This window comes from Idiotropiscis lumnitzeri, chromosome 20, assembly GCF_059441095.1.
Source record: "Idiotropiscis lumnitzeri isolate Australia: NSW breed Sydney's pygmy pipehorse chromosome 20, RoL_Ilum_1.0, whole genome shotgun sequence".
NCBI classification, from domain to species: Eukaryota; Metazoa; Chordata; class Actinopteri; order Syngnathiformes; family Syngnathidae; genus Idiotropiscis; species Idiotropiscis lumnitzeri.
The window spans coordinates 7,424,415-7,437,615 of record NC_142410.1 but is presented as its reverse complement, the minus strand read 5'-3'; the positions used below and the strand labels follow the sequence as shown (position 1 = coordinate 7,437,615).

The 13,201-nt window shown below is 44.8% G+C and overlaps 2 protein-coding genes across 2 annotated transcripts; one reads left to right on the top strand and one right to left on the bottom strand.

Annotated features, from left to right (window-relative positions):
• Window positions 1–152: 152 nt before the first annotated feature.
• gucy2g (guanylate cyclase 2g) lies at window positions 153–8,861 on the top strand. The gene is made up of 22 exons (XM_088284551.1): window positions 153–496; window positions 625–973; window positions 1,066–1,175; window positions 1,400–1,582; window positions 1,641–1,785; window positions 1,851–1,986; window positions 2,250–2,353; window positions 3,303–3,469; window positions 3,530–3,670; window positions 4,347–4,430; window positions 4,511–4,615; window positions 4,685–4,756; window positions 4,832–5,000; window positions 5,597–5,752; window positions 5,823–5,997; window positions 6,795–6,935; window positions 6,997–7,189; window positions 7,283–7,457; window positions 7,556–7,654; window positions 8,312–8,403; window positions 8,476–8,577; window positions 8,670–8,861. The coding sequence occupies exons 1-22, from the start codon at window positions 182–184 to the stop codon at window positions 8,751–8,753; spliced, it is 3,297 nt and encodes a 1,098-aa protein (XP_088140677.1). The 5' UTR covers window positions 153–181; the 3' UTR covers window positions 8,754–8,861.
• Window positions 799–12,414, bottom strand: tectb (tectorin beta). The gene is made up of 15 exons (XM_088285237.1): window positions 12,351–12,414; window positions 11,415–11,605; window positions 10,614–10,765; window positions 10,472–10,544; window positions 10,208–10,395; window positions 9,868–10,030; window positions 9,728–9,806; window positions 9,590–9,622; window positions 8,455–9,475; window positions 8,259–8,373; window positions 7,307–7,464; window positions 6,850–7,182; window positions 3,278–4,890; window positions 1,662–1,754; window positions 799–849 (listed from the first exon to the last, which is right to left on the bottom strand). Exons 1-9 carry the CDS (start codon window positions 12,412–12,414, stop codon window positions 9,405–9,407), a joined length of 1,014 nt encoding a protein of 337 aa, XP_088141363.1. The 3' UTR covers window positions 799–849; window positions 1,662–1,754; window positions 3,278–4,890; window positions 6,850–7,182; window positions 7,307–7,464; window positions 8,259–8,373; window positions 8,455–9,404.
• Window positions 12,415–13,201: the final 787 nt, after the last annotated feature.

Genomic DNA, 13,201 nt, shown 5'->3' with positions numbered 1-13,201 from the left:
AATTCAAGTAACATCTCATATTATGTTTTAAAGGCAGCACATTCCAAACAGGCTTGGCCCCTCCTGCGCAGCATCACCTTTGGGTGTGAGTGATGCTGGGCTTGCTATTTAAGCCGTGTGGCATCAAGTCACTTGTAGCGTGATGACGACGATGGGGAGATGGTCCTCAGGTGTCACCCTGATGCGCCACCTGATACTCGCCTTGACAGCCGCCGCGGGTGCCGACTCGGCCCCCGCCAGCCCGAAGCTGCTGATCGGCTTCCAGGCTCCTTGGAACTCGTCGTTTCCCTTCAGCGCCCAGCGTCTGGGTTCTGCGATCCAGATCGCCGTAGACAAGGTGAACGCCAACCCGTCCTTCCTGGGCAACTACACTTTGGGTTTCGTCTACATGGACACGGCTTGCAGCCCCAAGTTGTCTTTGGGGGGCTTCATTCAGCAGGTGTGGAGGGACAATGTGTCGGCCGTCTTTGGGCCAGCGTGTCCAGAAGAAGCCGAGGTACGACTTTTATTGACTTTGTGTTATTGAAAGATGGTAATTATAAATTAGAGGCAAAAGCGGCAATCAAATGATCATACCAACGAGCAATTACATAAATGATTACAAGCAGTTTTATTTTTGTGTAGGTGACCGGCCTGATCGCCTCCACGTGGAGCATCCCGATGTTCGGTTTCGTGGGCCAATCGTCCAAGATGGACAACGGCGACGTGTACGACTCGTACATCAACGTGGTGCCGCCGCTCAAGAGGAGCTCCGAGGTCCTGGTAAAGACCTTGGAGTTCTTCGGGTGGACGCACGTGGCCATGATCGGTGGCGGCCTGGACTCTAACACTTGGGACAAAGTGGACGCGCTGTGGAAAACGGTGGAGACGCCTCTGAGGTCAAAGTTCAAGCTGACGGCCGCCATCAAATTTGACACCAGCGACGCGCGGCTGGTTTACCGCAACGTCAAGTACATCGCCACTGTGGCGAGAGGTGAACCGACGTGGACCACCTGATATTTATCCCGTGGCTAAACAATTTGGTATTTTTAGTTGCTAACGTAATTGTGTTGTTGTTGGGCACAGTGATCGTGGTCCTGACCAACAAGGACGACTCTCTGACGCTGCTGCTCGAAGCCGAGCGGCAAGGCTTGATGGGTGGCGACTACGTGTTCTTCCTGGTCCAGCATTTTGAGGTCAGTGGCGGCATGGTGAGTAAAACTCTCGCATCGACATCACTCATTGAGCACGGCAAATATAAAGGTCGGCTCAGATAACGGCAAGAATGTTTAATGGTCTCGCTTCTTTCAGCTAGCGCGCTAATGTTGACGTCGCTATGCGGCCTTTTGGCCAATTATGTCAAAGATGATTGGAGGCAACTCACGTTCCAAATTGCGTTTTATTCTTTTCCACTGAGCAGGACAATGTGTGGAAATACTCAATGGACGCCCAAATAAACCGAGCGGCCCTCCGAGCCTTCGATATGACCTTCATCATTGGTCAGATGTCGTACGACGGCTACGAGTACTACGATTTCTTTGAGCAGGTGTTCGAGAGACTCAAAGGGCCTCCATTTCGCAGCAACCTGACATCCGAGAAAGAGGTAAAAAAAAAAAAAGGAAAGGAAGGGAAAAAAGGAATATTGATGGCATGCATTTCAGGTGAGCACCTACTCAGCCTACCTGCACGACGCCGTGCTGCTCTACACTATGGCCTTGAAGGAGGTCTTGAAAGACGGCAAGGATCCTCACGATGGACGTCAGATTCTGCAGAAACTTAAGAACAAGAATAGCATTCGCTTCTATGGTAAGCGAGCAGCGACTTTGCATTTCAAACTTCCAAATGGAACCCTGATCAAGGCTCCTCTGCAGGAGCGTCAGGACTGGTCCACTTTGACGAGGACGGGGAGAGAAATCTGGACTATTCCATTTACGACCTGCAGTACGCCAGGGACGCTGCCGCGTTTGTCCCCGTTCTCCATTTTGAGAGTCGCAGCAAAAGCATCCGGTAAGAAGCAATAAAGTCACCGCACAGAGGAAGCTCCATAATGGACCGACTCGGAATAATAAAAAATAAAAATAAAATTGGAGTTCAACCAAAATGGTCTGGGGAAAAATATGCCTCAAAAGTAGACAAAATTAAAAAAAAAAAAAAAAAAAGGCACGGGGCATTTGAATATGCCGAACATAAAATGTGCAAAAATGATTGAAAAATGAATACTTACTTTCCTGATACACTCTATCAATTATCATTAAAGTTCGTGTTTTCAGGCCGACGCCCATGTTCACCGCAGTGACCTGGCCAAAAGGAAGACCCCCGTCCGACAACCCTGAATGTGGCTTCAACAACGAGCTGTGTGAATGGCTCAGTAACGGTACACTCAACCATCTTGCGGACAAGGAAATAATACAATACAACTTTATTTAAAGCACTTTCCATATTATAGTGTGCTACTGCGATATTTTTGTTCAGAATACAATATCGACCCAAGCTGAAGTGACAAATTTGACTAGTCAACATCTCCAGCTTCACTAGTAACACTACCAGTCGACTAGTGCACAATTTAACCTCACTAGTAAACTAGTGCAAAATTTGCCTCACTAATAAACTAGTGCAGAATTTGCCTCACTAGTCAACTAGTGCATAATCTGCCTCACTAATAAACTAGTGCACAATTTTGCCTCACTAGTAAACAAGTGCAGAATTTGCCTGACTAGTCAACTAGTGCATAATTTGCCTCACTAATAAACTAGTGCACAACTTCACCTCACTAGTAAACAAGTGCACAATTTGCCTCACTAGTCAACTAGTGCACAATTTTGCCTCACTAGTCAACTAGTGCACAATTTTGCCTCACTAGTCAACTAGTGCACAATTTGCCTCACTAGTCAACTAGTGCACAATTTCCCTCACTCGTCAACTAGTGCACAATTTGCCTCACTAGTACACTAGTGCATAATTTAGCCTCACTAGTAAACTAGTGCACAATTTCCCTCACTAGTCAACTAGTGCACCATTTGCCTCACTAGTACACGAGTGCATAATTTAGCCTCACTAGTAAACTAGTGCACAATTTTGCCTCACTAGTATCCTAGTATGCAAAAGTCATCCTACTAGTGTGCCATACAGAATTGGAAGGCACGAGTGGAAAAAATGCGATTAGTAAGATGCAGTCGTTCAACTACAGTCGTGCATTGTCATGTTTTAGTGAGGACGAGTACACTACTACATGGACTTAGCTCTGCTCATATGCTTTTCCATAGACCCCAGTTGGATGGGGTGACTCAATGTTACTAACCTGCCATGTGGTGCCGTCATGTCAGACATCATCCTGTTGGCTCTGCTGGTCACGTTCCCCATTATTGGCGCGTTGGCCGTGCTGGGCATCGGCATCCTGGTGTCGCAGAAGCTACGCCTCCAGACCAGCCTGGAGGACTCGCGCTGGTGGATCATCGACTACGGCGACTTCACCATCGTCAGGGAGGCGTCAGTACGTGTCCACGTGAAGTTTGATGTTTGTGCGGGTTTGTTTTGAGTGGTCTTCATCCAGGGGGTCAAGGGCGTGTCGCTGAGCACCACCAAGACTCTGAGTGGCAGCGGAGGTTCGTACTCCACCTTGTCGACTAACAGTTATGGCTTCAAAGACAAAATGGGAAAAGAGCACATCTACGCCACCATAGGCCTCTACCAGGTACGGACGCGATGATTGTCGAAAGGGTTTACTGGTTTCGCCTAAATTCAGCTCACCAGCTACCCCAAAATGACAATAATCACCATAGAGATGATGGATGGATGGATGGAAAATGAAATTTAAAAAATATGTAGAATATTTAAAGGGGAAGTCAACCCAAAAATTGGAATATGTTTTATGGCATTCTGATTAATATTTCGTTGCAGAATATGAGTTAAGCAGTAAACTCCGCCCATTTTTAGCCATCTCAAGGGACGGCCAACGGAAAATGACATCACAGTTGCTCAGCGACCAATCATGGCTCAGCTTTAGAAAACACGTGAGTCGTGATTGGTCGACACCTGAGTTAGCTTTGAGCAACTATGATGTCATTTGCAGCCGGCAGACGTGACAAAATGGCCGCCCCCTGAGATGAGATTAAAGACTGCTGAAGAGAACACTCCCCCTTTCACACAAATAATTATATCCCCTAATATAAGTCCAAATAAAGTTCCATGTAAAAGTAGTGCTTGGGTGAGTTTGGTGTGGAAGAAAAAGCAAAAAAAAAAAAAAATCAGACTGCATTTTGTAAAATTTTGTCTTGTCTGAATAGAGGAAGTTGAAGCAAACGCCTCCTTTCACTTATCCTGATTCTTTTGTGCTTGTGGTCACTCTCGATTTTTGTGACTGGACGCAGGGGAATTACGTGGCCATCAAGTACATCAAGAAGGACGTTTGCGAGAAACTCCAGAGGGCCTCGGTCCTGGCTGAATTCAACGTGGTAACGTTCTTCCGAGAACTTTAAGGCGACGTGTTGCTAATGGCGCCTTGCTAAAATGGCGTCCACGTCCACCGAGACAGATGAAGGAGATGAAGCACGAGAACCTGGTGCAGTTCTTCGGCGCTTGCGTGGAGCCGCCCAACATTTGTCTGGTCGTGCAGTATTGCAGGAAAGGCAGCCTGAAGGTCAGTGAGGTGTGCTACTACAAAAAAAAAAAAAAAAAAAAATTTTAGTGTTGCTGTTGTTGTTTGCAGGACGTTTTAAAGACTTCCGACGTGGAGCTGGACGGGATGTTCAAGCTTTCCTTCGCTTATGACATTGTCAACGTAGGTGTCGCCTTACACCGGGTCGCCTCTAGAATCCCGCCGCGCCCTCGCCGTGACGCATGTTACCTCCTGCAGGGAATGGACTTCATCCACAAGAGCGGGCTCAAATTCCACGGCAACCTCAAGACCAGCACCTGCATGGTGGACAGCCGGCTGCAGGTCAAACTCTCCGGGTTCGGACTGTGGGAGTTTAAATACGGCACCAAAGGCAACCGTGGCCCGCCGGGAAGTCCTAAATATGAAGGTTAGAGGAAACGCTTGAAATTCTACTATGAGAGCAATAGAGCCACAAAAGTGATCCAACACAAGTCAAGTTTAAAATTCCCATTTCAGGCTCATTCTCATTTTGGCTGTTTTAGATTCACAACCATCCAAGTAAAACAAATGAATATTCGACGTCTTTAGCCGTCAATGGCAGTAAATGAGTTAGGGATCATTCAAGGACAAACTCCTCCAGTTTTTGCCGTTGTGACCAAATTAGAACCAAATTGTGGAACATTTCAATTTTCATCCTTGCATGCAAGCGGCACAAGTTTGATGAATAGCCTTGAAAGCAAAAAAAACTCAACCACAAGAATGTTTTGAAAATTCAGTCCCTGGAGCCAGTTTCACTTCGCGACACGCAATTTGCTAGACATGTTTTTCATGAGATGACTCACAAAAGTCTGCAAAGACACACAAAGTCTTCAGTTTTGCTCTGATGCGGCCATTTTAGGTTCATTTTGGCCAGTTGCACGGATACTTCAAGACAAACTTCCTTGAGATTTTCCCGAATTGAAACTGGAACTACATTAGACAATCATTAAACGTTTCAAGAAACTAATACGTCTGACTTTGCAGGGTTGTACTGGACAGCACCAGAGCTTTTGCGACAAGTCGACCCCGAAGTCAACGGGACCCCCAAAGGGGACGTCTATAGCTTTGCCATCATCCTGTGGGAGCTCATGTACAACTCTAAGAGCGGGCCGTACCATGACCTCAACATGGAGCCCAAAGGTTGCGGTGAAAACATTTTCACCTCATTCCTCGAAAGTGTCCATCTACCATCGTCAATTTGTGTCCGCAGAGATCATCACGAGGTTGCAGGGGCCCTTTCGCGGCGAGCCCTTCAGACCGGTCCTGTCCGACCTGTGCGATGAAAATATTAACTCGCTGCTCAGGGTCTGTTGGAATGAAATCCCTGACCACCGACCACCATTCAGGTCCATTCTAAGACAGCTGAAGGAAGCCAGCCCAGACAGGTCCCATTATTCTTCAAACATCACCTCAACTGATTTAACAACGTTAAGGATGTGACTCGTGTCAACATATTTTAGCCCTAGAACAGAGTAAAAAAAAAAATAAATAAATAAATAAATAATTAGGAGGTGGTGCTGTAGAGTATGAGAATTTAAGACAATCAGAAAAAAATGCCATTTCCCAAAAAAAGCATATTAAAAACGGATAAATTAATATCATTGATATGTATGGGTTTTTTTTTTAGGACATTTTGAACACTTAAAATATTTTTTTTTACAAATATTTTTTAAATAAAAACAGTAAATAAAATACAATTTTAAAATGTAAATTATTAAATTGATCATATTTTTTAAAAATGCATAAAAAATAAAAAGTTATTGAATATTTTTTTGTAATTACAATTTTTAAAATAAATTAAATATGGTTGTTTCAAATATTTTCCAAAAAATGTCAAGTACTAATTCGAATACATTTATATTTTATACTGTACATTCTAAAATATTTGTAAGCAGTTATTAATTTATTTTCATGAATATTCTCAAAAATTAGATAAGTGGTTGAAATCATTTTAAAAGTTAATGATTAGTTGACAATATCCATGCAATAATTAAAAAAAATGTCCATAATTAATATGTAAATATAAATCTAATCTCTTCTTATAATCAAATATATATATAGAAAGATATATATATCAATATAAAATATTTGGAAACATTTCCTGAATAAATAAATTATATTTTAATCAAAAATATATGAGTTTTAAATATTTTATGAGTGTTGCTCACCACCTGCGCCGCAGCCATGCAAACATTCTGGACAACATGGTGGAGAAGCTAGAAAAATACGCCAGTCACCTGGAGGAAGTGGTGGAGGAGAGGACCAACCAACTGGTCGCAGAGAAGACTCGTGCAGACAAGCTTCTCTCCAGCATGTTGCCGAGGTAACCGCGTTGCCGCCGCAACCTCTTAAGTCCCCTCCCACGGTGACGTGTCATCTCGCAGGTACATCGCGGACGAGCTGATGGCCGGGAAGTCGGTGGAGCCTCGCAGCTACGACCTGGTGAGCATCTTCTTCTCCGACATCGTGGGTTTCACCTCCATGTGCGCCGTTAGCTCGGCCATGGAGGTGGTCATGTTCCTCAACGACCTCTACAGCCTCTTTGATGACATCATCAGGATGTACGACGTCTACAAGGTGCATGGACCCAAAACAACAACAAAAAAAAAAAGTTGGATTGTAGAAGTACAGTCAGCCCGATTCGTATTTGGTACTTTCGACGTCTTCCAGGTGGAGACCATCGGCGACGCCTACATGGTGGCCAGCGGCCTGCCCATCACCAACGACCAACAGCACGCCGTGGAGATCGCCACCATGGCCCTGCACTTTCTGAGCGCCATCAAGCGCTTCCGGATACGACACATGCCCTCCGAGAGCCTGGCCATCCGAATCGGCATCCACTCAGGTGTGAGCTAAACGCCAAAAACGACAAAGCAAAAATGTTGCAAAGCAGGAAGATGGCGGCGGTGTTTTTTTAATTTATTTATTTTTTTTCCCCGGCAGGTCCAGTGGTCGCCGGCGTGGTCGGGAGCACGATGCCTCGCTACTGTTTATTTGGCGATACGGTCAACATGGCATCTCGAATGGAGAGCAACAGCTTGCGTGAGACAACCCGCAAAAATATGTTGATTTACTTTTTAAATAATCAGAATAAATTGCTATTCTAAGATGTATCTACTCATGATAGACGTGCCTACCAAAGTTCACGTTGGTAAGTAAAATTGGATTTGGGGGCGGAATTTTCAAAGCTATAAATGGGACTTTGGAAATCTTTTCCACCATGTGTTCTTCAAACTATTTTGTGGGCTTACCCATGATCGACATCTACCAGACTTGTAGATTGTTACCGGTGATTTTGGATGCTGAATTTTCAAAATGTTGAAAGGATCTTTGAAATCACGAAATTGACATTAAATGTCAACTTCAGAGCAAAATGACAGACATTGTGTGGCTTTTCAAGGATTGCTTCGTGAGACTTTTTTGTGGGTCTACTAATGATGAACTGAATTTGAGGGCTTCATTTAAAAAATTAATTAAAAAATTTAATTAAAAAAAAAAAAAAAAACCCAGCAATGGCCACCGAAGGCTAAAATGTCAAACTTAGATTGTGTTTTCTTTTTTTCCAATTTTTTGGTGGGTCTACTCATGATCGACATGTCAACCAAATTTCCTGTTTTCGAGTGCTGAATCTTTAACGAATACCAACCTTGTGTGCCCACAAACTGACCAATGTCATATTTCCCTTTTCCGTTTCGTCAGCTTTGAAGATTCACATCTCCCAGTGCACCGCAGACATTCTGGTCCAGGTGGGCTCATTTGAGCTGGAGGAAAGGGGAGAAATCGAAATGAAGGTGATTTGAAACACGCACGCTTGTGTGTGCGTGTTACATCCGTGCGCTCACCTTCTGATCTCTTCGTGTCAGGGGAAAGGCTGCCAGAAGACCTACTGGCTGCTGAGCAAACAAGGTTTCAACCCTGCTCTCAGCCCTGCACAGGCGGACGCGAGCCTCCAGCTGGCAGCAGAGGTACGGCCACGTACTCCTCCTCCTCCTCCTCCGCCAGACATTGCTGTTATGTTTCTAATTGTATTTATTTATTTATTTGGTGGCGTGTCAAGAAAACGGGAGTGTGCAGAGCTCCGGACAAAAGGGGCAAAAAACCTGCCGGCGACGACGTCGCCTTGCCTCCAGCGGACATTTAATTTACAAAATGACATTTATATTAATTTATCGGTACTTTTCAAGAGGACCTCAAGACACAAGAATACAGTTGAGGGTTTTAAAATAAATTGTATATTTCCACGTGAAAAAAAAACATGAGATCACAATAGATTGGACTAAACCAATTAAGTAATCTAATCTCAAGTATGAATCCACCCGAGTATTGTCTGATTTCATACATCTAGTACAGATTAATATAGAATTTATGCGTCTTATAGGGAGTGCATAGAGATAATAGAGGCCAATCGGGGAAAATAAAACATCCATATTGACTTAAATTTTAAAGAGTGCAATCAGAAAATCTGATAATATGGATACAGTATGTGTTGTTTTGCTGTATGCACTCCCTACAAGTAGAGTAAAAATTGTGGTTCATATAATTAGTAGCTGTATGCACTCCCTAAATGTATAAAATCAAATTGAATGCAGCTCCATGTACTCCCGACCAGTAGATTAAAACTAGATTACTAATTAGTATCTGTATGCGCTCCCTACTAGCACAGTAAATGTAAACGTTTACTCGCTGATTACTAGCAACATGCACTCCCCCTCCGAGTTTAGTACATACAGATGTTTGTTCGTTGATTAGTCGTTTACACCCGCCTTCAAGTATACAACACATGGATGCTTGTTCACTGATTAGTTGTGTAAGCATGACAGCATGCGTTGATTAGGATGAGCAGCAGGAGAGGCGGAGACGCTCCTGGACGACAAACAAAAAAAAAAGACACACACGATTACGCTATCACAACACACACACACACAGACGCACGCTTCATTCAATTTAAATGTATTATGACGATATGTTTATATTTACCGATGATGTGTCCTTTACTGGAGGATCCATTAGCTGTGAAGACATTTATATTACGCAAAGACATTCCAATTTATATCATTTGCCATAAAAAGAAGCATTTTAGTGGTTTAGTTTTTCCGCTGAAGTGTTCTACGATACCTTTGATGTAAAATTCAGCAGTCAGGATGCCGCCGTGTTGCGCCGCTTTTGATGCCAGCCTCGTGGCTGGACAAGGACTCTTCACAGGGAGGGGGGTAGCTTTAAGGAGAGTCTTCATTAGCGGAGACGATCATACTCACAGTCTGGCAAATGAGCCGCTCGCTGTCGCACACGTGCACCTCGCAGTGGAGCCACACGGTGGACACTTTCTCCTGCCCACGGAAGCGGAACGAGTTGAACTTGAAGGTGGAGCGGCTGTCTTTGGCGTTCTCGAAAATGTTCACGGTGTCATCGGAGGGGCAGCTGAAGGGACGCGTATGAAAGGCGTATGGATACATAGCGGGGAGGGGGGTGTAAAAGACAGAATAACCTTTTGTTTCTGGGCACATCACTTGTTGCTAGGCAGAATTCATAGGGCACATGCAGCAATAAAAAACTTGCGTTGTCGCTTGTTGCTAGGCAGGATTCACATTTCCATACCTGTTGATGATGAGGCTCCACCTCCTCCGATCTGTGGAGTAAGGCGTCGGCGTGGCCCAACACTTTTCTATGACCACCCGGAAACGTCCGCTCAGCCCTTTGGCCTCCACGCCGACGAAGACTTCTGAGCCGATTTCGGAAGTGTCAATCACGTACGGCGCCTCTTTGGCATACAGGAACTTGGCGTTCTGGGAGCAGCACATTCCCGTCATGTCCGTGGACTGTCACAAGCACAGTGGTCTTTACGGGATTGGGGCGACTCACCGTGAACACACCCATGGACAGCTGCGACATAAAGGAGCCCAAAGTGCCGTTGCTGACGTAGACGGTGGCCACTCTGGAAAAAGCAGAGACATTTCAGTCCACACATAATTCTTTCCGAGGCCTGGATGAAGTGCTTCGTGACCTCTGGCTGAAGACGGCGTTGTTGACTAGGTAGGTGGCGCGATAAACGCAGCTGAAAGTGTAGTTGACCGGCTGGTTTCTGAGCGTCAGGGATGTGTCGTTGGACACCACCGAGTTGAAGAAGACGTAACGGGCGTCTTTGCCAGGGATGTACTGTGCAGGAAGGAGATTACATTGTTAAAAGTGCCAAAGGGTACTAAAAAAAGAACAAATCTGTGACGTGCACGCACCAACCCCAACCTGACCGAACCCATCCAAACCCAATTTTACCGAAACCCGAACGCAACATGTCTAACCTTAACCCAACCTAAAGACGCTCCCAAGCCCAACCCCTTCGCTTTTGTTTTACGGTATGCGCGGGGGCGAGGGGGTGCGCCATGAGATCTGAAACCAACTTGCCTAGTTTAAAGAATTTGCAAAAGGCTGTGTTGCTTCTAGGTCTTCTATGTCGGCCTGTTTCGGGCAGATCAAAGTGAGGCAGGCAGCAGCAAGCCACGATCCTCCACACAACGTTGTCATGGCGGCTGCACTGGGCTGATTTTGGCCACCATTCAATAGTCGCACTGGCGTCACACAGCGACGCTCTGACTGCGCGCGGGAGGCGAGATATTTGGCAGTAGCCACAGAAGAAGAACAATAAAACGGTTCCTTTTAAAGTCATTGCGCAAACATGAAAAGTGCAAGCCTGTGTCATCCAGATGGTGCCGGACTGACAAGCCCCAAACGGGTGTGCAGAGCTCCGACATGACCGGGGTAACAGTTAGCACGATAGCATGTTAGCGCACGACTTCCGTTGACTCACCTCCGATTGGGTGCCGCAGTACGAGTGGTTTTTGGGTGTCAGGTCAGGGATGATGAAGCGGTAGTAACCGGAGCTATGCACGCCTGTAGGGCACACGCCCCCCAGGGAGAGCTGCTCCATCTCCCAGCCGTACGGACACTCGGGCACGTTGGCGATAATGGCGTTGGGGAAGCACGACACCATCACGTAATCTGAAACGGCAGACAAAGCACAGCGCTGTTACCTTGGCATCCTGGGGCAGGAGGCGGCACTGCCCCACACGGCAGAGTGAGGACAGGTGGATGAGATATTTCAGAGGCGCAATCATTTCTGCCTAAGCCACCAACCAACAACCAAATTTCCCGGTCTATAAGGCGCAACCGGCACATAAGCCGTAGCAACTCTGCTTGGGAGAAAAAATTTAAAAAAAAAATAGATGGATAAAAATAATAAAAAATACAAATGAAAAATACAATATATAATAACAAAAAAAATTAAAAAAATGCATAATATATACGCAGTTTTCTGTGTTGAAAAAAAATGAGTTGCTTACAGCATGTACACGATTTTGTACTGTGAATCCACATAAAGGTACGTAAACAGATTGTTAAAACAGTGCAGTTGTTAAAAACAGGGAAAACGTTTAACGTGGCAACAACTTTGCTAATTAAAACAGAACAGACCCAACGAAAAAAAAATATATTTATTTAGCGTATTTTCTGAACTATAGCGCCCCCCCCAACTGGTTGAAGAAAAATCCACTGAAAAGCTGCTCCATTCTGTTAGCTGTATGGTTCAAAATCTTGGAAAAAAATTGCGGCTTATAGTCGGGAAAATACAGTAGGTAACAAAAAAATTTAACAATCAAGAGACAAAGTAAGTAACCCACTAATCAACTAACCAACCTGAACACCAAATACAACGAATCACCTAACCGTGAGTCAAAAATCTTGTTACCTGCTTTCTGGGGAACACAGGTCCACACCACGGGAAGTACCACAAGGAGCAAAGTGGCGGTCATGATCGCATGCAGGACACACATTGAAATATTTTAGGGAAAGACTTGTTCACCTGTGTGCTGTCAGAGGACGCTCATGCCCCCCCCCCCTGAGATAGCATTTTATGTTCGCTCGCGGGGCGGAGGTGGTCCACGTTCCCAGCCGGAGAGCCTCCATTGTGGGCCCGCCGACAAAAAGCCTTCTGTGCTGCTCGGACATTCACTTTTAAATGACAGCCATCTCTCGGGACGCCCACTCGGCCGCTTTTTGTAGGGATGGACCTGATGGAAATGTGCCACTTTGCCGCAGAGACGACAAAAGGAAGCTTCAACCAACTGACTTGACTAATCAACCGAGTACCAAATCAACCAAAATCAAAATAAAAGCTCCGCCTGCTTGAACGGCATTGCATCACATCGGGAGCTTTTCCTGCATATGACCTTATGCAGAATGAAAATCTCAAAAGGTCTCAAAACTCTGGAATAATTTAACCCTTTAAAAGGCCAATTTTATTATTTGAAAAAAAAAAGGGAAATATTGTACAATATATTGTATGTTGGTGCTATTTTGCAATAAAAGTTACTTGACTTCATTAGCATCTTTTTATATTGTAATAAATATTCCCTTTGGTTATCTTTGTGGCAAAAATACCGAAAAATTAACTGCCATACCATCTTTCAGTCATTATAGTAAAATGTAAGCATTGCATTTAGGAGAAAAATATTGGATAGGATTTGGATTTTTCCACCAGATTCAATCATTTTCCCATTTCAGACTGACTCACCAAGTAAAAAAAAAAAAAAAAACAAT

What these genes read in the sequence shown, in the direction of transcription:
- gucy2g (XM_088284551.1), top strand. Translation starts at nt 182, where the DNA reads ATGCGCCACCTGATACTCGCCTTGACAGCCGCCGCGGGTGCCGACTCG. An exon ending in CGTGTCCAGAAGAAGCCGAG is followed by an intron (nt 497 to 624) that starts GTACGACTTTTA and finishes ATTTTTGTGTAG; the next exon opens with GTGACCGGCCTGATCGCCTC. An exon ending in GAATAGCATTCGCTTCTATG is followed by an intron (nt 1,786 to 1,850) that starts GTAAGCGAGCAG and finishes GCTCCTCTGCAG; the next exon opens with GAGCGTCAGGACTGGTCCAC.
- tectb (XM_088285237.1), bottom strand. Translation starts at nt 12,414, where the DNA reads ATGACCGCCACTTTGCTCCTTGTGGTACTTCCCGTGGTGTGGACCTGT. An exon ending in CTGTGTTCCCCAGAAAGCAG is followed by an intron (nt 11,606 to 12,350) that starts GTAACAAGATTT and finishes CTGCCGTTTCAG; the next exon opens with ATTACGTGATGGTGTCGTGC. An exon ending in ACTGCGGCACCCAATCGGAG is followed by an intron (nt 10,766 to 11,414) that starts GTGAGTCAACGG and finishes CTTCCTGCACAG; the next exon opens with TACATCCCTGGCAAAGACGC.